Here is a 26,001-nt window from a genome sequence, read left to right as displayed (position 1 = left end):
CAAGCAGGTGCTCCGTCTAGGTCCCCCAGCAGGGAGGGCCCACTGAATCTTCTTAGTCCCTATTCCGTGATGCACAGCATGAGAGCAGGCCTTCTCCAGTCTAGTGGCATCTCCCAGGTGGGTGTCTTCAGGGCACTAGTAGAAGTTCGAAAGCAAAGGAGATGCAGAGTGCCTGCTATCCCCCTATGAGTGAATGAACACCATTGGTCATTATGTCCACCAGATTTTACACTTGGGCGGATGACACAGCCACTATAGAGTATGAGCAGTGAGATTGTGATAGATTATCAGACACAACACACTAGGACGGAGCTTACCACGGTTCTCAGATTCAGTGGGCTGTCAAGGTTTCCATTCCTGGGCAAGCCTTGCTTCACAGGCCTGGCCGCTAAGCCTCCAGGGACAGCTGCTCGACCCAGTCTACAGGTTTAATGGGGCATAAATGACCATCAAGGCCCGAGACAATCTTAGGGAGTAAGTTGCGTACCTCCTCAAGAGAGGCTGTGGCAGTTCTGTAAGACGGGGAACCCCACAAACCAGGTACAGAAATGGTTGCAGCTGTGCTGGTAGTGCAGCTCAGCAGGTCGAGGTAGGCCACTGCAGTCGGTCGTTTAGCCAACAGCAATGCACCAGATGAGGGGGGTCATGTAAGGTGTCGAGAGGGGTCCCACGGCCGGGACGTCACGCTCACTGTGAGGGTCCCACACCACCGTCCTTCTTCTGCCAGGTTCAGTCGGACCTCTACTCGAGTGGGCCAGAGTACCTCTGCCATTCAGGAGCAGGCCAGCCCCTCCGTGGGCGCTCACAATAGGGCAAAGAGCTGCAGCGGTACTCCCGAAGCACTCCAGGCGGCCACCAAGTGCCACCGAAGTCACCCACTCCTGGGCGCTAACCGGACCTTGGTCCGGCGGCCAACAGTCACAGCCGTCATGGGCCCTGGCGGTACTCCCCTTCAAGCGGGCCACTGGCTCCCTGTGCATGCAGTGTTCGTCCCATGGTGGCATCTGCCGCTCGCCCCATGCAGCTGCGGTAGGGTAGCCTCTTGTCCCTGCCGGTCTCCACAGCACATGCTGCAGGCCCTGCTAGGCCGCAAGTGCGGGAATCTACATTCTCGCCAGCATTCTCGAATGGCTGTCGGCTACAGTACACTGGTATGTTGTGACAACATGAACCGATCTAGGATGTTTAGGATTGAGCAGGCTAATGCAGGATTCAGAAGACATTACTGTCTGGCTGGCTGAGAGCCCAGGAGCTCATGTCCTGCTGGACATGTTTCCAGTCCATGCCATTGTATGGTTGTTCACGCAAGACAACAGAACATTGTAGGACAAACAGTCTTGCAAACCATTATTTCAAGTATCTGCACCATCTAATGCCACCGCTAGAGGAGTGCTGCTTTACAGTCCATGCACAGCATATGTATCTGCAGCCAACACATGCTACGAATTGGGTATGTTACTTACCCTGTAAGCATCTGTTCGTAGCGTGTGGGGCTGCACATTCACACGTGTCCTCCTGCCTCCCTGACAGATATAAGATGGTGTTAAATTTACACATATGGATCATTATATATACATAAGATTGTTACATGCATTTTCAACATCAATAACGATCTTTCATAACTCTATCCTCACTCGCCAAAATGGCAGGGGAAAAACGAATCCAACAATGCCGGCAATAAAACGACTTTTTCGATAAAAATAAGTTGTAATGTCCGAACCCAAACTTGATGGCAGAAGTGTGCATAGCATGAGAATCTGCAGCACTACACGCTAAGAATAGATGCTTACAGGATAAGTAACATACTCCATTTTACTATGTAATCAAACAACACATTGCTTGTTCTTTTCTGAACATTTTCTGATATCTGCCCTCCGGGGTGCTTTAGACCATTGTTTTTCTGTCTCCTAAGTCTGTCTGTATTAGCTGGCGTTTTTCTTAAAACACTTCGTGCTGCTGTTACCTGTACTGTATTTCATGTATTTTCGCAGGTTATGGATTTGCCCAGCACCCAAAAGGTGGAAGTCTATTTGGTGGAGCTCTACTTGTGTCAGCATAGTGACATGGACAACGCCATGACTGCAGAGTTCAGCCGCACAGACACGATAGGTGAGGTTACATTTGATAACAACCATCCCTATGGGAAATGGAGACCTGTCAAGATGTTTAAATCCAAAGGATTTTTCAAATAAACTTGATTGCTCAAAGGATCTGTATTTGCCACTGACTGGAAGAGTTAAGTATTGCTTGATTATGGTTTTCTCTCGGTTCATTATCATAGAATATCTCAGTGCATGCACAGGATCCCGGAATACAACCGTAAATATTAATTTTCAAATTTGGAAATTATTTGAATAAAGAAAAAAAATGCAAAAACATCTGTCTCAAGCTGTTTTAATGCCTTTAATTCAAATCCAAATAGTAAGTTTAGCTGAGGTCATTTTTAGATGTTTGTGATAGAAACCGAATGTAAAAGCTTACAAGAAATAGACTGATTCTGGTATGAGAACAGACATTGCTACTTTAGGGAATCCAGATGCTGCCCTCTCCCCTCATGAAGAAGGTATGTCTTCTTTTTATTATTGGTTTTGATTTATTTGTTCCTCCTCTAGATTTGCAGTCAATATGCTGCCCATTTGGGAGGTGGCTTTTTTGTAGAGAGAAGTTACAGAAACGTCAGTTTATCAACATCCTCCTCCTCCTCCTCCTCCTTCCTGACTGATTTGAAAAACTATGTGTAACATAAAAGATGTTTTACTTCCGAGACAATCTGGGAGAGGTTGGGAAACTCCCTTGTCCTGGAGGTAACCGTAGTCCTGTGGGACGAGGGAGCAGGAATCTGCCTTTTTCTTTTACTTGGTGCTAGCGAAGGTTTCACTTCTAGTCAACATCTTAACACTGAGTATTGAACTTTTTCAGAGGATTCATGTCTGACATCAAGGTTTTATTCTCATTTGAGATCCTGGTTGCTTTTGAGCTTGATTGGAATTTAGAAAAGCTTTAAGCTGTGATTAGTTCATTTACAGTGAATGCCTTTAACATTTTGTTTGGCAAGACTTTTATTTAGTTTGATTATGACGTCTGTATGAGGAGGGAATGTTTTGCTTTTATAAGAAGGATGACTTGTTCGAATGTGTTGTGCCACCAGATAGATGATTCATCATTAATGGGCATTCTCGAAACTAATAGGAATTTGAGGGAGGCCAAAAAAGAGACATAGTGGCCTGATGCTTGAAGCTATTGTGCAAATCAATCCTATCTGTATTCAAAGCTGATACAAAGGGAGAGTTCCACAGAAAATGTTTCTTCTAGTACTATTAGCAAGGAGCATTGCACCACTATGTTTTTACACAAATTGATCATTTGATGCAAATTGAGTGCAGTAAGATTTAGAACTCCTCCCAAAATGATCATGTATAACCAAGATGATAATAGAAGGTAAGATTTTTTAGGCTTGGACATCTGACCCAAGTTTTTTTTTTTGTTGCACTTTGTTCTGTTTTTTGGATATCTATTATAAACCTCCTTTTTCCCCCATTAATTAGGAAAATGACCTCCTTGCGGCTCGGACGAAAGGCAGGTGAGGTGTATAGGCTAGCTCTCTGAATTCCCAGCTTGTACCCCTATGCAAGGTTGTTTGCTAAGGTTATGAAAACTTACCTTCTGGAATGGGTAGATGTTAATAACATTCCATCAAAGGCACATATGAGTTTTAGGATTAGGTTGTTTACTATGCACAATACAATAGCCCGGGACAGTGTGGCCTAAAATTTCCTAAGGATGAGTGGAGTACCTGGTATTATGCATTTGTCGACATCTTTACTGCATTTCACTGGATGAACCAAGATAAATAAAGCACCAAAATACTCTACAATTTCCTTTACTGGTTGGGTTCAGTAATAGGTGGGGTATATTATAAAGCCTGAACCTGTGCCAAGTTGTGTAAACTGTCACAACTTGGCAATATTGCCAATACTTTTTGCTGACTTGTGACAGGAGCAGCAAGCCAGGGAAGCTTTTAGAACATTGCGGTGTGTGTAAATTATTATTATTATTTTTTTAAACAGCTGAGTGTGATTGGGAGTGTCGAGAGAAGCAAGTGCTGAACTGGGGTGTGAGAAGCCACGCAGTTTGGGGGTTCTAATCAGGCGAGCGTGGAGGTGGCACGCAAGAGGGGGAGCAAGAAAACCTATGTGCCACCATGGAGTGCTAAAACATAAGATTGAAGTAGTTTTCTTGTGCTAACCTGTGGAAGAACCCATTCAAAGGGATGGTAAAGAAGCTATGCTCCAGGGGAGGGACAACACATGGAAGAGGGAAAAGCCCTCAAATAGGATATTGGCAAATGAGGTTAACCAGACAGACAACCAGTGGTAAACAATGGGCAACCCAAAGCTCCCTACAAGTATTGATATTGTCCACAATAGTTCTGACAGTAGATAGCTGAATGCTGTATGTAGGCAAGACTTAAAAAGCAGGTTTCTGATGGCTAATTCTCCCTGCAGATTCCTCACCTTTGAGTATTTCCAAGGCATAGGACTGATCTAGAAAGTTTTGCAGTAACCCTCTGGCACCAGCAGAGAGTGCAGACTCTGTTACGCAGTCCGGCACAGTGTTGTGTTGATGTTATCGGACCTTATAGTGCCAATACGGACACCCTGACATCATTTCCATTTTTTCCTACTCCTTTCGATGCTATCAAAGCTTTGTTCTCACATTCTGTGCAGAATATTTTCTTTAAATGTTTTTGTCAAGTGGTGCAGATAGTCGTATGTCACCGTTTAGGAGCTCTGGTTTCAAGTCTGTCACCGGTGAAATGGCTAAATCTCAGCAAATATTTCCAGTGTTTTACTTAATTTTCCAATCTGAATGCCAATTCTTTTCTACGTTACCCTCATCTTGGATGAAGAAAGCAGACACTGATGTGACCCTTTACATATGGTTTGTCTTTCTGCCTTGCATTCTGTGACATCGGTATATGTCAAAAAGAATCTTGAATGATAGAGAGGGCATCATGATAAGAGGCCTGTTAGAAGACACAAGAGTAGACAAGGAGAAAAAGAAGAGGAGGCTATGAAGTTTAGTCTCCCAGCATGCCTCAGTGACCTTACTGGCTCCTGAGACACCACTGCAGAGGGAGGTCTTAGAAGCGAACATTGGGTGACAGGGAAAGGCACTGCTATCGTTCCCTATACCCCCAGAGACTGGTGCCAAAGTTGTCGCTGTCCAGAAACTTGAAATCGAGACTCTGCTGAAAAATAGCTCAGTAACTAAACACTTATGTTCTTTACATTGCCCCACAATTATCTCCTTTTCTTATTCCTAATCGGATTTGGAGATGCACTGACTTAAAGAAAGGTTAGTAGGAATACCTGTGGAATAACATGGTTCAAATTGGCCTTGCGCTCGGTCAGTTGTCTTCTGGGTCCAGAGTGAAGCATACATTCAGTTGGCAATAAGTTGCTAATTTGAGAATATGTTGTTGCTTAAAGTGCCAGAATGCATTTACGTAATAATTCAGAGAATATGTATGGCCATTGACACCAAGACATTAATGGTCAACGTTTAATAGCCTTTCATACACCCCTGAAAACCCCCAGATGGACGTAGACTCATTCAATATGAACCAAGATATCCATTTACATAGAAGCACAGATAAACCACACTTCCGTCGAAGAAGTAGAAGATTCATTTACCATCTCAGTAGTCCAGTGTGGTTAAATTTGCCTTACACTGTCCACTCTATCCACTCAGCATCTTCTCATGCTGGAATGGCCTCTCCAATTGTCAACTTTTCCTCAAAAGGGGGAAAGGGAAGATACCAATTCCACTTCTTTGGGCTCTGTCGTGCACCTTTGCCTTATCACCCGTTTAGCCCAATAATTCCTTTTGAAGATCTGGTATAGACCTCTTAGTAAACACAAGGAGATGATGGACGGAGCGCTAAAACTTTTCTGACACTCACCCCCAGTCACAGATCTGGGTTTAATCCATCATCGTTCTTTATCTCACTTCGCCACCTCCGTTCAGGCCCAGCTATATGTAAATCAGTCTTGACCCTATGCCTCATGGGAACAGTTCAGCCCGAACTGCCAAGCCAGGTCTTCCCTGAACCGGAAAGAAGCATTCTGGGATTTTTGGCCTCCTAAAAAGATGTCAGAAGTAACTTCTGTGTCTCATGTTCAAAAGTGGAAACCACTGTTTTTCCAAGTTTGCTCCTCTAATTTAGGCATGTGAATATATGAAATATCCAGTGCTGGAAAATAAATGAGTTACCTGTAATTCCAGTTGTCCTGTGTTTGTGTCCTCCATATATTCACATGGGAACTTCACTCTTTCCTGGTCAGCGATTCACTTCAGTTATATGTAGTCCTCTCATAGTGCTATGAAACCTGAGTTATTGTGGCATTGTAGGGGGACAGCTCAGCATTTCCACCACATTTAAAACTGCCTAAACTTCAGCCACTGAAGTGCTTGTGCTGCTAAGCAAACTCTTAATTTGGGCCTATGTGCTACTATTTAAAGTGACTTGGAACACTGCAGAACTTGTTTTACAGGTAAGTAACTCATTTGATATTGATCACTAGAGGCAATTCAGCTAGTCACTCCTCTTTCTGGCCACCAGAAGGGCCCACACCCAAATCCTCCTTGTGTAAAAAGCATAGGTATCAAAATAGACTTTAATGTCCAGATGGGCAGCCAACTATCCTCACTAATTTTAGTTGAAAAAAAAAAGTGTCCCATACTACATTATCTCTCCTTGGATTGCTGCAGTTATGCCTCCCTTGATGAATGCTTGATTATTGAACAAAGTAACTTGTCTAATGGGCATTTTATTTTTGTTCATGACTGTGTCAGTATTTGAGGTTGCAAACTGGTAGATAGACTATCCTACCTATACAAATATGAACTAGCATCTCTGTTGCATTGATTATTTTAGCACGTTTTGAGTGTTTTTAAATGACCCTTGGTAAATAGAAAATATCAGGTTGTTAGCATCAAGCAACATTTTTTAAGAACGATTTTGCAACCTAAAATGTAGTGCAAATCAAGAGGAAGAATGAATAGTCTTTTTGCAGCGTGAATCTTTCTAGATTCACTATGCTGTGCATTATTCCGCGGTCTAGTGGTTAGGTCCCGAATCGTAGTCTTTTCTCTTTTTTTTCGTAGCCCAGGTGGGCGTCGACATCCCACCTTTTGGTGTCCTTCCTGTAACGTCGGCACGCTTCCTGCGGAAGCTCCCACCTTTGGGCGCCATCTTCAGATTCTTTTTTCCGCCGTTGGGTCTGGTTCGTCACCGAGAGGTTCCAGAGTTTTTGGTGAAAAGAAGAGGAAAAAGACTGAAATCTACCGAAAAAGATTGGAAAATACATAGAGAAACAAGACCACTGAGCCGGGACGACGAAGAAGGAGGAGAACATCGAAGATTTCGACGTCCAACGGAGAATGCGCACACAGGCCCCCTGAGAGCAGTAATGGACAAAACTCTGTTACAATTCTGCCGCAATTGCCACCACAAATACCCGCAGAAGGACCAGCACCCGGTGTGCAACCTCTGCCTACAGGTCGACCACGAGAGCAAAGATTGCACCTGCTCCGTCTTTACACCGAAGACTCTCAGGGTTAGAGAGAGGCAGAGGAGAGCCAACTACAACATGAAAGGCCAAGGTTAACCTCCGTCGCTTCGGGACTTGGGCCTCTCCAGTGAGGAAGAGGACAACATCGCAGAGGAAGCAGATGACTTCACGGTCGTAGAGACCGATAAGAAAACATCAAAAGAGGTAGGAGACGTCGGCCCCGAAACCTCCGACAGACTCTCGAAAGCCTGAGTCAGACTCTCGAAAAACAGTCTTAAGTCCACGGAAGGATCACCGGCGCCGAAAATATTGACGGCCGCAGCTGCATCCAGGGACAAACAGCCCAGTGGATCCTTCAAAAAGGACTCCCCGACGGCGAAAACACAAGAAAAACCTAGGTCGCCGAAACACGTCCCCGAAAAGGCACGCTCGATGCCGAAAGAAAAGGACACGAAGGCTACTTCGACGTCTACGTCGAAGAGATCGTCCGAAACACACTACGACGAACAGGCCGCCGAGATGGAGAGGAAAAAGAGAAGGCTTGAGGCCGAGATGGATAACATCCTGCAAAGGAAAAGAGAATTATACGAGCGAATGAGAAGGTTCACCATCCCGTCAAAGCCGACTACGATCGTCGAGGTCGAGGAGTTCGACGCCGAAGAGCCGCCAAAAACTCCCGAGCCCCAAGAACACCAAGAGGAAGAGGGCCTATACTATGACGAGGAAGGCAAGGAAGACCAGCACACAAGTTTGGGCTCTGCATCCTCTGTGGCGCAGGACCTGGATTGGCAGTACCTCGACGCTGAAAGCCCGGAAGAGGCCGTGGAGAAGTACCCTTCGAGGCCTTCGCCGCCAGAAGACAACATCTACAACATGGTCATCAGGAATGCGGCAACAGCTTATGGAGTGAAACTAGAGGAAGAAAAACCTCTTAGAAACCCTGGTCTCCACTCAAACCAGGAGTCAGTTCCTCCCCATGCTACCAAGTGTCCTGGACCAAGGGAGGGAGGCATTCAAGGAACCAGCAAGCTGCAGGTCTGTCACACCTAGGACAGAGAAGAAATACAAACACTCCTCTAAGGATCCTCCCTACATCCAGGGATCCGTCACGGCTGACTCCATCATTGCAGCAACAGCCAGAAAGAGGGCCAACGTTACAACAAACTGAGGCCCACCACCAGACAAGGGAAGTAAGAAGATAGACCTCACTGGAAGGAAAATAGAGAGGAATGCAGCAGTACACTGGCGCATTGCCAACTCTAATGCCCTACTCAACACACATACTTGCCAACTTTGGGAGGAGGTCGGACAGCTACTCGAACACCTCCCTGAGCAATACCAACGAAGAGCAACACACCTGGCGGAGGAAGGCAAGAACATAGCAAACTCATGCCTGAAATCAGCCCTGGATGCGGCAAACACATCCAGCAGGCTCATGATGATCGGGGTCACAGAAAGAAGGCATGCCTGGCTGAGGATCTCCGGCTTCAAGCCGGAAGTACAGAATAGCATTCTGAGCACCCCCTTCAATGGAGAAACCCTGTTCGGAGCGCCAGTGGATGAGAAACTGACCCAACTCAAAAAAGAAAATGAAACTGCAAGGTCCATGGGGGCCTTGCAATTCAGAGGAACGAGAAGGGGCACCCCGACACGGAGGCGAAATGGAAGATGGGGAAACCAGCAGGGAACGTCACATCAGACATTCCAGCAGAGCTACCAGGGCGACAATCGAGCACAGCAGAGCCAGCAAACACAAACCTGGCAATACCAGCCTCGAGCGCAGTCCTTTCGCAGAAGGGCGAATGTACGAGGGCAAACAAGAAGAGGGGGCCAGCAACCCACCTCAAAGTGACTCCGTACCACCAAGCGTGCCCACCCACACAACACTTCTATTCGAGGGGCACAACAAAGTCAACAAAAAAGAGTTACACGGGCTAAAGATCAACGAACATGTAACACCAGTAGGAGGCAGACTAAAACACTTCTCCCAGGAATGGAAGAAAATAACAGACAAATCGATACTGAACATCATACAGTTTGGATACTGCATAGAACTGGAAAAGAAACCACCTAACAGAAAACCAAAAAGAAAAGCGCGCTCAGCAAAAGAACTAGCGCTACTCCAAGAGGAAGCCCAAGAACTCCTCCACAAAGAGGCCATAGGAACAGTACCATTCAAAGAAAGAAACAAGGGAGTGTACTCAAACTACTTCCTCGTACCAAAGGTAGACAAAACATTAAGACCCATCCTGGACCTACGGTTCCTAAACCAATACATAAAAACACAAAAATTCAAAATGACATCTCTACAAGAAGTCATTCCTCAGATAAGGGACGGAGACTTTGTCCACTATAGACCTAAAAGACGCCTACTTACACATTCCCATGAACAGGCAGCACAAATATCTACTGAGATTTGCCATCGGCAAAGCACACTACCAGTTCACAGCCCTGGCCTTCGGACTAACATCCGCACCAAGGGTCTTCACCAAGTGCCTCGCAGCCGTGACAGCGCACCTATGGAGGGAAGGGATTCATGTATACCCCTACCTCGACGACTGGCTAATAAAAGCAAGTTCCTACAAACAATGCATAGAACATGCACAGCGGGTCACAGAAACACTAACAGAACTGGGATTCTCAATACACTGGGGGAAATCCTCAATGGAACCAGAATAAGTGAAGATCTTCCTAGGCGTGCAGATGAACACCATACAGAAAAAAGGTGTTCCCCCAGCGACAAGAGAACACTTGCTCTGCTGAAGGAGACAGGTCAGTACCAGAAGAGGCGAGCTCTGACAGTGAGGGCAGTGAGCAAGATCATGGGGATGATGGCGTCCTGCATACACCTAGTCCCCAATATACGGCGGCTTCACATGAGACCATTCCAGGAATGGCTGCAACAACAATGGTCACAAGCTACAGGGAGTTTGGAAGATCTAGTGGTTGTAACACACGCAGTGCAAGAAGAGATAGTCTGGTGGAACAAGGAGAACATAACAAAGGAGAAGCCCTTAAAACCACAAAACCCAACAGTGACCATCACCACAGACTCATCCCAGAAGGGATGGGGAGCACACATGAACCAGCTCAAGGTGCGGGCCTGTAGACTTCAATAGATGCGATCAAGCACATCAACTACCTGGAACTAAAGACCGTGTTCCTCGCCCTAAAAGCCTTCCAGAAACAACTGTACAGGCAAAGAGTGTTGATACAGACCGACAACACCACAACGATGTTCTACATCAACAAAGAGGGAGGAACACAATCAGTCGCACTATCCTAACTAGCGCAGGACATATGGAGATGGGCCATCCCACCTCAAAATAGAACTCCTAGCTAAACATCTACCAGGAAAGGACAACGTGGAAGCAGACAGGCTCAGCAGACATCAGCATCCCACGAGTGGGAGGTCAATGCACAAGAAACACAAAGGCTATTCAAGAAGTGGGAGACACCAACAATAGACCTATTTGCAAAACACCAGAATGCAAAATGCCGACACTTCGCATCCAGGCAACCAGGGGAACAATCCCAGGGGAATGCCCTATGGATAAGCTGGTCGAAAACATTTGCCTACGCTTTTCCCCCGAAACCACTGATACACAGGGTACTCAGCAAATGCAGAACCAGCAACATGACACTGATCATGGTGGCACGACAGTGGGCCAGGCAGTCATAGTTCTCACAAATGGTGGAGATGGCGCAGGGACCACCTCACTAGTTCGGGAAAAGAAAGGACTTATTCTCCATGCAAAACGGAGAGGTATGGCACCCAGAGCCAGAGAGCCTCTGCCTAGCTGCATGGCTCCTGAAGACAGAGTTTGCACACCTGAAACTGCCGGAGAGCACACTGTGGGTGTTACGAGAGGCAAGGAGACCTACCACACGGAGGTGCTAAGTGGCAAAATGGAAAAGATTCACACAATGGTGCATCAAGGAAAAGCTACACAAGAAGATGACAAAAGAATCTACGGTGCTGAAATATTTAACACACCTGCTAAAAGCAAACCTGAGTTTTACCTCGCTGAGAGTACACCTAGCAACGATAGCCTACACAAGAGGAGAGACCGAAAAGAGCTTCTTTACATCACAAGTTGTAAAAAGATTCCTGGAAGGGGCTAAAAGGATTGCATCACCAAAAAGGATGCCGCCACTGGCATGGAACCTAAATTTAGTCCTAACAGAGCTTATGAAAGCGCCTTTTGAACCCATTCATAAGGCCTCACTACAAATGCTCACGATGAAGTCAGCCTTTCTAGTGGCAAACGCCTCGCTACGCAGGGTAAGCGAGCTGCAAGACGAACGCTACAAGACCCTTACATCCAAATACACAATGACCGGGTGGTAATGAGAGCGGAACCACACTTTATGCTAAAAGTGGTGTCACGGTTTCACATGAACCAGACAATACAGATACCAAGCTTCTTTCAGAAACCATCCACAAGAGCAGAGCGGGCACTGCACACTCTGGACGCTAGAAGGGCAGTAATGCATTACATGGAAAGAGCACAGGAAAACAAAGCAGTTTTGTGTCCTTCGCAAGCAGTTTCCTGGATAGACCAGTAACAAAGGGCACCATTGCACGATGGATCGCACAAACGATACAATTCTGCCACAAACAGGCAGGTCAAGAACTAACAGAGGGGGCACAAGCCCCCTCTACCAGGAAAAAGGGAGCAACAGTAGCCTTCCTGGCTAACACACCCATTCAAGACATATGCCTGGCGGCTACATGGGCTTCAATGCACACGTTCACTAAGCACTACTGCGTGGATATACAAATGAACAAGGAAGCACAAGTAGGACAAAAAGTGCTTCAACATATATTCAATAACCAACGCTCATCTTCCACCCAGCTGCCACAAACATAACAAACCGCTACAAAGTCTATGCACATCATAGTGAATCCAAAAGGATTCACGCTGCAAAACAAATATTTTCTTACCAGTCGGTGTAGTTTTGCAGCTTGAAGATCTTTCTGGATTCACTAGCGAACCCACCCGCCTCCGCCAGAAAGATGAGGCTGGAGGAGGAGGAAATACAAGGACAATATACAAACAGGCACTTTAAGAGACAATGCGGAAATTCCTTTACTTTAACACCTTGGCTGCTAGGGGGTTTTCCCGCTGGGTGCTGACATTCTATGAATCCCATTATTCATGACAAGGTCAACTCGTCATAAGCACAGGGCAGGTAAAACCCATGACGAGTTGACCTTGTCATGAGCATGGAAGTGGTTAAGGAAGAATTTGAAAACATTGCAAAAGGATTAACGAACATAACACAAAAACAAGAAAAAAAGAATCCGAAGATGGGGCCCAAAGGTGGGAGCTTCCGCAGGAAGCGTGCCGACGTCACAGGAAGTAGAAAACCTAAGGAGTTGGGCCCTTGAGGACTGGTGGATAGGCTGGCCCTATTTAAATGAGAAAAACACAAAAGTGCCTAACCGCCATCATTTGTACCCAAAATTCAAAAAGGTCAAACACTGCTTGTCTAAATCGACCAAGTATTTTTATTTATACCACTTGTTTGTGTTTATTTTTTAAGATTTTTCAAAAAAACATTTTCTCCGCAAAAAAGACACATATACATCCACATATTTACACAAATTTACACTAATATACAATGACATTTACAAACAAATAAATGACATTTACAAGGTAGCTTTAAATCAATTAGGTGTCAACATCCTACACATCCTACATAGGACACAAAGCTATTAGACAAGACTGTACATCATATAATCATGTGCCTTGAAAAATGACACTTCAATCAGTTCAAAATCAAAGGAGTTAAGTCAATCTATGACGACTATTTGGACCAGCGTTTGCTAGTGTGGAATTATGAATAACCAAAAGTCCTCCTTAATACATGCCGACACGTTTCAATTCCAGGGCAAAGTTCCTGGGATCTCTTCAGGGCGTTGTCAATGTGTCAAAGCATTTCAGAGAGTGGGAGCTGGAAATTCATTCGAATGCTTCCACGGATTTTGTCACTTGGAAGAACCTTAGAAGTCTTCCTTCTCTATTCCATAATTGCCTCCATATTCAGTAGAAAGTAAGGGGGCCAACCTTTATTCTTCTTATTTTTGAAAAAAGCGGATCGCTAGTTGCAGAATCTAACTAGTGGAAATCCTCGACTTCATGTTAAAAGGTTTCCAAGTGTTTCACGGGCTTTTCAAATGGCGGTGTTGAGTAGGCTCGCTCCCTGCTGTTGCTTGCTCACTCTACGATTGGATCTTGATACACCACGCACATCACGCCACATTTGAGTTCCAATTTTGTTGGAGAATAACACTTGGAAACCTTTTAACATGAAGTCGAGGATTTCCACTAGTTAGATTTGTGTTGTGTGTAGGATGTTGACACCTAATTGATTTAAAGCTACCTTGTAAATGTCATTTATTTGTTTGTAAATTTCATTGTATATTAGTGTAAATTTGTGTAAATATGTGGATGTATATGTCTTTTTTTTGCGGAGAAAATGTTTTTTTGAAAAATCTTAAAAAATAAACACAAACGAGTAGTATAAATAAAAATACTTGGTCGATTTAGACAAGCAGTGTTTTCAACCTTTTTGAATTCTGGGTACAAATGATGGTGGTTAGGCACTTTTGTGTTTTTCCCGACGTCACAGGAAGGACACCAAAAGGTGGGAGGTCGACACCCACCTGGGCTACGGGAAAAAAAAAAGAGAATAGACTACCATTCCTGACCCAACCACTAGACCTCTGAATAATGCACAGCATAGTGAATCCAGAAAGATCTTCAAGCTGCAAAACTACACCGACAGGTAAGAAACTATTTGTTTCTTCTGTTCGAAGATTTGCTTCTAAGGATGGAGTGCTCTACGTCTTCTTTTCAGATTCTATCGGAAATATATTCAGCAACAATTTGTAAAAACTCTTACGTTGTTTTTATATTTGAAAGTACCATATTTCTGGACTTTACACAGCATCTTCATTTATTTGCGTTCATTGTCATGGTTTGTAAGTGTCCTAAGCATTTGCACTTCTGTTACCTATCACAAGCATTTGTTTTTCTAAACTGTTTCTCATTGAAAGTGGGAATTTCATGTGGTTGGTTCAAAGTGAAGCGTCATCTTTTGTTGGTGCTCCTTTTTCCTGCCTAGCTATAAGGTTTCCCATTTAATTTCCCTGCAGACACTGTACTAAAGGAGGCCAGGCGCTTGTTCTCGGTACCAGCAGACGAGGAGACACGGCTCTGGGTGAAGAACTCTGATGGCTCCTGCGAGAGGCTGAGGAACATTTACATGACTGTTCTTGATGCCTGTCTGAGCACGGGGCAGGTAGCAACTGTTTGCATGCAGTGTGTGTGTGTGTGTGTGTCCGTGTCTGTGTTTCCCCCTAAGGCAAGAGTCCAGAATTATAATGAGCATGTCATAGAGGTAAACTCGTCTCCCAGCCTTTCTCTCCCTTCGTTTGCCCCTATTCTTGTATGGCAGAGCACTGGCTGGACTCCATTGCTTGAAATTCTTACTTCATCCCTGTTAGACCTGGCACCATTGGCGTGTGTCTCCCTTCCATTTTTGTTGTTGCCTCATGTGTTTTTGCTGGTGTTAGATGCTTTGGTCACTGTGCCACTGCTATACAGTGCAAGCGCTCCCTATTGTAAATTGATGTACTAATTAGTGGTTCCATGTTTGGCTATTTGGTTTACTTGTCAGACCCTAGTCGAGTGCACTGAGTGTGCCAGGGCGTGTAATCCAAATGCTGCTGGTGGGCCTGCAGCTCTGGTTGTGCCACCCACAGAACCAGCCTTGTAAAATGTGTCTAAGGTCTGCCAATGCAGAGCCTGTGTGCAGTCTGGTACTGTCATGCTGACTGGACAAGTACACCCACTTCCCAGTCCCTAAACCTTCCCTTTTCTTCATATCAGTCACCCCTACGGTAGGCCCAAGGGCAGGATGCATTGTAAGTACAAGGTAGGACAAACCCTGATGTGTGTGGCATGTCCTAATAGTGAATTACAGCCATTTTCTTTTTTCTCTATTGCAAGGCTACCTGTTCTCCATAGGCCAGAATGGGTTGTTAGAATTGTTACATTTTATAATCCTAACTGCCTCAGAGAACATAGTAGAAATTTGAGTTTAGTATGCCTGAACTCAGAGTAATAAAATACATCTTTTAGTAAAGTTTATTTTAATATTCTGTGTTTGCAAATACCACTGTTAGAAAATAGGTACTTGCTTTTATAACCATTCAAACCTGCCTCTGCTATGTTGTGTATTCCTATGTCTGGTTTTGTGAGTGACGGGGCTGGGGAATTCCAGGAGACAGGCTGGGTCACCCAGTGGTGAATAGAGAGATCTGCATCTAGATAGGAGGGAGGAGTTGCACCTGAACCTTGAATAGAGCTGTCCCTGCCTTCCACAATGCTGGCTCCACCCCCTGGGGAGCGGCTGATGTCTCTGCCCTGCACACTGAAAGAAGAGAAGGAGTCCTGTAAACAAAGTGCTCCAGGACTGTACTTGCCTCCCACAATGCTGGCTTCACCTCCTGTGGGGAGTCTGATGTTTCTGCCCTGCACTGTGAAAGGAAAGGAGAAGTCTGGTAAACAGAGTGCTTCAGAACTGGTTTGGACTGGGCAAAGGCCCCTCTCCCATTAGAGAACAAAGGATTTTGGGGTTTAAATATTGGGACCATCATCCCATGAAATTAGATCGCTTTGGACTACAAGAAGAAACCTTTACTGAGGAGAGGAACCTGAAGAAACTGAGGAGAGACTATTCCCAAGCTGTAGTGCTTTTTGGGGGATTGGCCTGCAGTGGTTGCCTTACTGCCAAAGGAAGGAGAAAGGAGCTTTGTGTACTTTGCTTTCAACTTGTGAAGGATCTCCAAGGGCTTGGAAAAGAGCTTTCCTCATGCTGAAGTCTCAGGGACAACAGACTTACACCCCCAGCTCCCCAAAGTTATTTTGGAAGTGCCTGCTGCTGTTTTGGGCCTTCTGAGGAATTGTGTGTCGCAAGGAGCTGGAAGCGCGACTCAACGAGAAGAAGCGTGTCGCTGTGCCTGCCGTCGCAACTCCGAAGGAGGGTGTCGCCGCTGGAACTGTCGCACTGCACCGCATCGATCAAGAGCACCTCGCATCCCTGAGAAGCGCGCCGCTGTCGGAGCTGCTGCCTTCGCATGTTGGATGTCGCCGCTGTAGTTGTAGCATTGAGCGGAAGCTTCACGCATCGTGAAGAAGAGCGTCGCCGCTGGAGCTGCTGCCGTCGCATCTTGGATGTTGCCGCTGTAGTCCACGCATCGAACCGAGACCTTCTCGCATCCCCGAGAAGCGTGCCGCATCTGGAAGATCTTCACGTCTTTATTTCTTTGTATCTGAACTTTGCTGCATTTCCCATCGCTGCGACATTGCTTGTCGTGGAAGCGCAACGCAACCTAAAGTGTCGCATCTAAGAACTGAACTGAACTAAGCTTAAATCTACCATCTTAAAGTAATCATAGTGTGTATTTTTGTCGTTTATGGTCTTGTGGTAACTCTATATAAAGTCTACTTATTTTTTTATATAAAACCTGTGTGGTGTCCATTTGTAGTGTTGTCACTGGGTTGCTGTATGTGGTCACAACTGCTTAACTTACAACGCCTCTGAAATAAGCCTTGACTGCTCGCGCCAAGCAGCCTAGACGGTGAGCAGGGGTTATTTTAGGAGTGTAATCCCCCTGGTCCTGACTAGAGGAGAGGGTCCCTACTTGTCACAAATACCTACCTGTGCGGGTTGCTGTATGTGGTCACAACTGCTTAACTTACAACGCCTCTGAAATAAGCCTTGACTGCTCGTGCCAAGCAGCCTAGACGGTGAGCAGGGGTTATTTTAGGAGTGTAATCCCCCTGGTCCTGACTAGAGGAGAGGGTCCCTACTTGTCACAAATACCTACCTGTGCCAACTAGAGACCCCCAAATCTAACAATCCCAAAGTGGGTTGTTCAGTAAAGGGGCCCTAATTAGACTTACCAGTCCAGTGTTCGAATATTTTGTCTTAGTATGTTTGATTAACTCTCCCTTCGTACCATAGACCAACTATGAAAATACAGTTCACTCAAAGAAGTTTTATTTTTTAGCTTGATAACTGTGGGAGATATTGCACCAATCTGTGTAAATAGATTGATTCCAGTTGTCTTTGTGTTCATTGGTCATAGTTTTGGATCAAGTGTGTGTGGGTGTGTACGCATAACACTCAATTTTGAGGTTTCTTTCCTCTTATTTCTTTCAGACAGTCATCATGGAGACCCGACACAAGGATGGCACCTGGCCCAGCTCCCGCCCCCATGGCATGTAAGCATGAAGCACCCCATGTCACCTGGCCCCTTAAACAATGATGCTGGCACAGCGAGGGTATAGGCAGATCTAGGGTTACGTGTCAGGAGACGTCATGGTTGAATGCTGTGATGGGAAGAATATCAGATAGAAATCCCCACAGTTCTTGGTTCTTTGTTGAATTTCCGGTCGTTGCCCTGAAACCTCTCTCTGGATATATATCTATATCCTCGCACGTGGTGACATTGGAGGCTTAAAACAGCAGACTCATCGAGCCTTCCTCCCTACAGGGGATTTTATCATAATTGAGTGGCAGGACTGGGGCCACTTGGTGAGAGAACATCGAGTCTGTGTGCATTTACTTTGGGACTATCATAACCAGCATGCCTCATTGACAACACCCATTGGGGCGGGGACTCTAATTATTTAATAAAGCAATGTACTTGTAACCGGTTTCCTGCCCCTCTATGCCAGTGATAAAGGGTGTCTAAGCCCGAAACGCGTATGGCGCAACAGGAACGCGGAGTGCTTGCTGTGCATTCTTCCACCTACGTGGCGGTGCGAGTCTGGAGGGGTGCACATCCCCTCATGGGCAACCCTGGTGTGTGTGTGTGTATGTATATATGTATATGTATATATATATATATATATATATATATATATATATATATATATATATATATAGTATGTATTTCAGATTCATGGTGTCAGCGCCTTCTTCGTATCGGATGAGTTTGGCAAGACTTTATATATATATATATATATATATATATATATATATATATATATATATATATATATATGTGTGTATAATATATATTGTGAGTTTGATGTCGCTGAAAGGCAGCATAGGAATGATGGCAGGCAAAATGTTCCTCTTAGTACCATATCAAACTGGAGAGGTGGAATGTGAAGAAGGAACTTTCAGAGGAGTATCAGTTGAAAGCAGCAGCCGTCTTACTGCTTACAAAAAAATCCACTTCTGATATACCTCAATCCCATTGCATTCATATTTTCTTTCTTCTGTATTTGGTTATTGCTTTTTTGACGTACACTTGTACATTATGAGTCCTGGTTGTAAATTTCCTTTCCAGTTTCCCTTACATAATAATATCCTTTTGTGTCATAATTGCATTTAATCTAAGTAGCACAGAGCCATAGCCTTGTAGTTTTCTCCGAAGGTGCTCCTGATGGCCATTGTAGCTTAGAGAAATATTAATTGAAGGAGTATTTTCTCTGGTTAAGTCACTGCCCGCTCCTTGGGAATGAAGTAGCAATTTTCCTATTAGCATTCACCTCCACCCTTACATTGAATAAGATTCAGGCATTTGATTCCCAAGAAATTTACATTTTCCCCACAAAAGTAAGGCATTACCGTGGACACATCTATTCATCTTTTAAAGAGGAGAGTCACCTTTTAGTAACCTCTAATCGGTCATTTGCAAGTATCTTTTATAACCCTTGGTTACCAAAAAGCTGACTGACACTTTACTGGACAGGCAGCAGCTAGGTAAATCTGATTTTAGCTCTGTGAGGAATTTATTATGTTAATGGCTCCCGCAAAGTGCCCACTATTGTTTACATTTCTAGGTTAAACATTTGTGTGTGATTTGTCCTCTTTACAAACGTATTTTGTTCTATTAATTACTATACTGTTTCTCTATGGGGGTGAGCTTGTGGTTCTATTCAGGGTTTGTCTCGTCGTGATGAGCAAGGAACAGTGAGCCCAATGCAATCCTGGTTTGCCATAATGGGAAACTTTACAATAGACAAGATGTCAGTCGTTTTTCTAAAGACAGTGAAGCAAAGAGCCAGGTAACACCTCTGGGATGCAATGGGGCGGAGCTAAAGCATTTGGGTTGAAGTCTTCCAAAACGACCCCAACGCCAACTGTTTTCAGGTGCAAACACAAACAACATTATGGGTCGAAGTTGAAAGACACCGTTTGCGTTAGACCCTCGAAGCTAGCCTTGATTCCAAAATGGATTTGGAGTGTGGAAGGGCGGGGGGGGGGGGGGGGGGGGGGGGAAGTAGCCCTGCAAAAAGGAAGCCTCTATGCTAAAGAGAGGGCTTACGACATATAGATGAAAAAATGGAGGTACTCAAGAAGAGGAAGTAGTATTTGATTGGCTCTTTAAGGGAGAATTTGCTACACAATTATAGATCCAATGGAGAGGGTGGAAGGAGCAGGAGGAGGAACACAGATTCTACGGCGGCCATATTGGGTGAGGGGGCGAGAGTGGTGAGAGCGCTCCAGTCTCCTGTACTTCAGGAAACTGTTGTTCTCTGCGCTAGCGGTCGCGTTTGCGGACACGCCTCCTCAGCGCCGGAGTCACGCCAGAGTCAGCCCGTCTGCGCCCGTCAGCGTTCCGGCAGCAGACGGGGCAGGACGGCTGGCTGGCATTTACCTTTGGTTGGTGCCTTACTCTTTTCGGCTTTAGCTATGTGTTTCTCTTACTCCTCAGAGACCCTTTTAAATATTCGTCCTCCGGAAGGTCGCTGCCACTCTGTCTTTCCTGGTTGCCGTGCCCGTAGGAAAGGTTGCACGGAGTGCGGATGGCGCTTTCCTATACACAACAAGCCGATTTTGATCCATCAACCTATCACTACCACCTGCCTACTCCTTAACACACGTTCCCTAGGCTGTCATGCGCTAGATATTTGGAATTTGCTCGATAACTCTAATATATCCTGCCTCTTTCTCACAGAGACTTGGCTTAGTGATACCTCGGCCCCTGACTTAGTCAACGCCATCCCACCTAACTATTCCATCATCAGGAGGGACAGAACATCTGGGCGCGGGGGTGGTGTGGCTATCATAGTTCACAACCAGCTGCACTGCACTACCTTCCCGATAGACAATATTCAGGACACCGAGGCGCTCGGCTTCACACTTCATTTGTCTCCCCACCAGGCATGTACCGGCATTCTCGTATATAGAACTCCCGGTCCCTTAGGTTCTTTCCTGGATGAATTACAGGTAGCACTTTCTGTCCCATGTCTTAAATCAGAACATTGTTTACTTTTAGGCGACCTAAACATACACATGGATGAGGCCACAAATCCTGACACAATGAAACTCATGGAGGTCACAACAGCATTAGGACTTACACCTTTCATTCATGATCCCACGCATAATAAGGGCCATACTCTGGACCAAGTTTTTTCCACCGTCCCTATTAATGTACTTGCTCCTCAGCCAGTATTATGGTCGGATCATTACTTAATCTCCTTTTTCCTATTAAGTACCCCTCCCCCTAGACCAAATCCCACTACCTCTGCTAAACGACTTTCCAGGCCTTTTCATCTGCTCTCTAATGAGATGCTACTACAGGCCATGTCATGTTCACCCTGCACCTTGTCAGGTAATGTGGAAATCGATCTAGCTCATTACACTGACTGGCTCACGACTATACTGGCGGATCTCGTGCCTGAGAAAGCCGCTAAACCCGGAAACAAACGTCCTTCTGCTCCTTGGTTCACATCTCAGCTTAGAGAAGCCTGTCAAAACTGCAAGAGAGCAGAAAGAGCCTGGAGGAAAGACTACAATCCTCTGGAGAAAGAAAAATTTAAAAACTTAACTAGATCCTACCACAAGATGATTTGGAGTGGAAAAAAATCCTATCTTGAACGTCGGATAGACGAATCTGTAAACTCCTGTAAGGAACTCTTTAAAATTGTCAAGGATTTTACTTCTCCGTCCCTAGGCATCTCTGCTCAGTCTCACTCAGAACCCTGGCTGACTGAACTGGCACACTATTTTGTAGATAAAATAACATCTATTCAAGCCTCTCTTGCTATTTACTCAAAACAGCCTCAGGATGCTGCTCTTGGTGCCCTCTCCTCTTCACAACCCACCCTCTGGGAATTCCCGCAGCTGACCCTTGCTGCCTCATTAGACCATCTGACAAGCTTGAAGTCGGGCTCTCCTCTAGATCCTTGCCCGGTCTCTTGCCTTAACAAAATAGCCCCTGTGCTAAATGGCCCCATCAATTCCATTCTTAATTCTTCACTGTCTTCTGGCGTAGTCCCCCATGCTTGGAAGAGTGCTCTCATCCTTCCACTCATAAAAAAAACCAGCTTTGGATCCCATCATACATGCCAACTACAGGCCTATTTCTCTCCTCCCCGCTCTGGCAAAGGTGGCGGATAGACATGTGCACAGATCTATCTCTGACTTCATCGAGAATAACAATCTGTTGCACACCACTCAATCTGGGTTTCGTGCGAATTACAGCACAGAGACCGCGCTACTTGAAGTCACCACTGCCATCAGAGAGGTCTTGGATACTGGAGGAAAGGCCATGTTGATCATGTTGGACCTGTCGGCGGCGTTCGACACCGTTCCCCATGATACCCTCCTAACTCGACTCTGGGATTGTGGTCTCCGGGGGGCGGTGTGGAACTGGCTCAAATCATTTCTAGCTAGCCGTCGACAAACGATCTGGGCGCCACCTCACTCCGCAGCTATGGCAACTCTGGAAGTGGGGGTCCCTCAGGGGTCTATTCTTAGCCCCCTGCTCTTTAACATCTTTCTGGCCCCCCTTGCAGAGGTTGCGGAGTCGTTCGGCGCTCGGATCGTGTCTTACGCTGACGACACCCAGCTCTTGTTCACACACGACAAGAATGAGGTGTTCGATGGGATCCGCATTAGAGGCTGCCTAGAAGCAGTCTTTGATTGGTTCAAAAGACACGGCTTAAAATGCAACTCCGATAAATCGGAGCTGCTTTTTTTTGGATGTGTCTCTGAACCAAACTGGAAAAGTTGGTGGCCACAAGACCTGTTTCCACCGGTTAATGCAAGTACCAAGGCTAAAAATCTAGGTATCATTGTTGACAATGAGTTAACCTTTGGGGCTCAAATATCCTGTCTTTCGGGGAAATGTTTCGGGATCCTGCGGATGCTCAGGAAATTCCTCCCCTTGATTTCTATGAACCATCGAAGGGTCATTGTCCAAGCACTTGTCGGGTCGCGCTTGGACTATGCAAATGCCCTCTATCTAGGACTCCCTAAATATCTCGTGAGGAGACTTCAAGTAGTCCAAAATTCAGCTGCCAGGGCTATTTATGGACTCCCTAGACGAGCTAGTGCGTCTGACTTGTTGAAGGAACTGCACTGGCTTCCTATAGCCAAGAGGGCTCTCTTTAAAAGCCTGACGCTGACCTACAAGGCCCTTCATGACTCAGGCCCTAGGTACATTAGGAAGCGCCTTGCTCTTTACAAGCCGAGCAGAACTTTGCGATCTGACTCCTTGTCTAAAATGGTTGTTCCGTCCATCAAGCGAACCAGACAAGGGAGGCGCTCTTTTCATTACCTGGCCCCGCGCGCCTGGAATGAGCTTCCCATTTCTCTCAGACAGGCCCCTAGTCTAATGTCTTTCAGAAAGGCATTAAAAACATGGCTGTTTACCAGTTAACTTCGCTGTTCCTCTTATTCTGCAGTTATGTTTCCTCTTCCTAAAGGACCTCTTCGCTAAAGCGCCGGGACACTCCTACTGGAGTAGCCGTTGCGCTATAGAAGAACCCAAATAACATAACATAACATAACATAACACAAGAAGCTGCAGCCGTACAGCAACACCAGAACCTCAAGAAGAGGACGAGGAGGAAGTGTATGAAATAAAGGGCTGAGGAAGGTCACTTTGAACATTGGTACTTTCAGGACCTGGAGTCAGCAGAGGAGGTAGAACAAGGGGAGACTCTCCTGAAAAACAGTTGGACACATACCCCTTCAGACTTTCACCCCAACATCGCGGTATACAACACCCTAGACAGAAGGGAAGCATACAGGTCCTGGAAGCAGTTAGAAGATGAACGGCAAAGTCATGTTTTCTCCTAGAAACCCTTCTGCCATCCCGAAGGAACCAGTTTTTTCCAATGTTTGCAACACTCTGGACCAGGGCTTAGAAGCCCTCAGGGAGCAACCCCTGCTATGGCTGTAACACCCAGAATGGAGGGGAAATGTAGGCATCTTTCCAAGGACTCTGCCTAGTTCAAGGGCATCTTAGCAGCAGATTTCTTCGTCACCACAGCAACTTAAGTATATATTGCCCAATCCACTACAGAGCACCCACCTGGCAGAGAGAGCAAGACGACGGAGGTAGTGGAACAGAAAGTGAGGAAGTCAACTGCCACCAAATGACACATTTCTGACTAACGAGCTGCTCAGCAGGGGAACCTATCAACAATGGAATGGGGTGAAGGAGTTCATGCAGTACCTTTATAGCAGTATAAGACCTAGATGGTGAAGGGGTTCAATCAGGAGAATAATACTATCTGCGACAGTTGCCTAAAATTGGCACTGGATGCAGAAGATGCAGCTAATAGGCAACTTTGTGAAGACACAACCCTATGGGCATGCTTGGCTGGGAGTTTCTGGATTCAAGTATGAAGTGCAAGCGACATTGAGTATGCCTTTCAAGGTCAAAAACCTCTTCATACCTACTTTGGATAATTTTTTGCAAAGAGTAAAAAAGACAGTATTTGACTTGCCACTTTCTGGAGAGCCATCCTCAAACTGTTTGCCTTTACTCTCCTAGTTTCTGAACCCCTTGTAGGCTTTTAGATGTTTGTTCACTTTACGACTGCTAAGCAGTGCTGAATTGCTTGAGCGGTCACCTTTAAACAGGGTAGATTTGGCTTATACCCAATTGGCACATTTAATTTACTTAGTCTCTAATATAGTGATACCACATGTACCAGAGGACTGTCAGTTAAATGCAACGGGTAGGCCATCAGCACTAATTGTGTCCCCTACTGAAGAAACCCTTTAAACATGTCTCAGGGCTGCTGTTGCAGTTTGTGTGTGCAGTTTTCAGCTGCCATTACGACCTGGCAAAATAAATTTTTGCCAAGTCTAAACCGTTTTTTTTTTTTTTTTTTTTTAAGAAGTCCCTTCTATGGTAGGCCTTAGAAAGCCCCCAGGGCATGCTGCAGTGTATTTAAAAAGTTGAACATCTACTTTTCACATCTTCTTGTAGTGAAAAACACTGAAATGTATTTACTGCTGCAAGACCTGCCTCTCCGATAGGTTAACTCCAATTAGGAATGTCGAGTTTGGCATCTAAGGAATTGTGATTTAAAGCCCTCTTTAATGGTGAGGCCAGATTTGAAGGCACAGTTCTGAAAATGCCACTTTTTAGACAGTTGGGTCAAATGACTAGGTTAGTTGGCAGTTGGTCCTGTGTACTGCTCCTAGACGTTGATACTAAGGAGTATAGGTTCTGGCAGGCTGGACCATCTCTGACCTGATGAGAGGGAGGTGTTACCTACCACACTTGCACATCACAAAGGCTCTGCCTGCGCACTCCCACAAAGGGTTGTATGAAACTGGATTTTTCTTGCTGTAGTTTCCCCCACTTTTTGCTCCCTTTTTAGCTACTAGATGCTGATTTTCGACTATGACAGTGCACTGAGGCCGGCCTGATAACCATATCTGCATGATCAGATATGCTTCTGTAAGGTCTAGTTCCATTGCTGAATATTACAAGTGATCAGTGAAGCCATCTTAAGGTATGTACTGGGGACTAGTCAAAACGAGTTTCCCAGCTACATAATGGCTCCACTGAAACCTATGGTGTTTGGTATCATATGCCTTGTATTAATAAACCCACATTGATTCCAGTGATGGATTTATTAGTACCTGAACCCAGAGGTTACTGTATAGGTAACCCCAGAACCCTATTAGTCCTTTAGTGTGCTGGCTGTTCCTGCCCAGCCTGTCACCAAAGACTGGTATCTGACCCCCCTAGGAGGTGGAAACCCCACTCCAAGGTCAGAAACAATGCCTGCTCTGGAAGGAGGTCTTTACACCTCTTCCAGCAGGGTAGCTAATACGTTAGCATGTGAAGGCAGGGAGCTTCATAGAGCCCACCGCCTTTGATATGCAAGCCTGACTTCTCACAGACCTGGGAGATGCTTCCTCCCCTGGAGCCCATCTGGCACCAGGACAGGCAGGAAATTAGCTATGGAAGGAATCATGTTGCATCTCCAGGCTGACACACCCGTAGGGTGGGCTAGATGAAGTGAACACGAAAATTAGGATGTCACCATCTTGGTTGTGGTGAAATTAGGAACTCTGGGACAGGATGATGCCCACTCCCACAGGAAGTGGTCTTCTAGGGATGGAAATGACCTCAGGG

General features: G+C 45.6%; 1 protein-coding gene across 1 annotated transcript in view; it reads left to right on the top strand.

The window, feature by feature from the left end:
* The window catches only part of USP11 (ubiquitin specific peptidase 11), a 280,476-nt gene that overhangs the window by 78,531 nt on the left and 175,944 nt on the right, over positions 1 to 26,001 (top strand). The window contains exons 4-6 of the mRNA XM_086940434.1: positions 1,992 to 2,109; positions 14,743 to 14,888; positions 17,817 to 17,878. Coding sequence (XP_086796560.1) covers positions 1,992 to 2,109; positions 14,743 to 14,888; positions 17,817 to 17,878 — 326 coding nt within the window. The remainder of the gene's footprint in view (positions 1 to 1,991; positions 2,110 to 14,742; positions 14,889 to 17,816; positions 17,879 to 26,001) is intronic.

Source organism: Lissotriton vulgaris, chromosome 10 (assembly GCF_964263255.1).
Source record: "Lissotriton vulgaris chromosome 10, aLisVul1.2, whole genome shotgun sequence".
Lineage (NCBI taxonomy): Eukaryota > Metazoa > Chordata > Amphibia > Caudata > Salamandridae > Lissotriton > Lissotriton vulgaris.
Note: the sequence above shows the minus strand (reverse complement) of the source record. Positions and strands in the feature narration are given on the sequence as shown.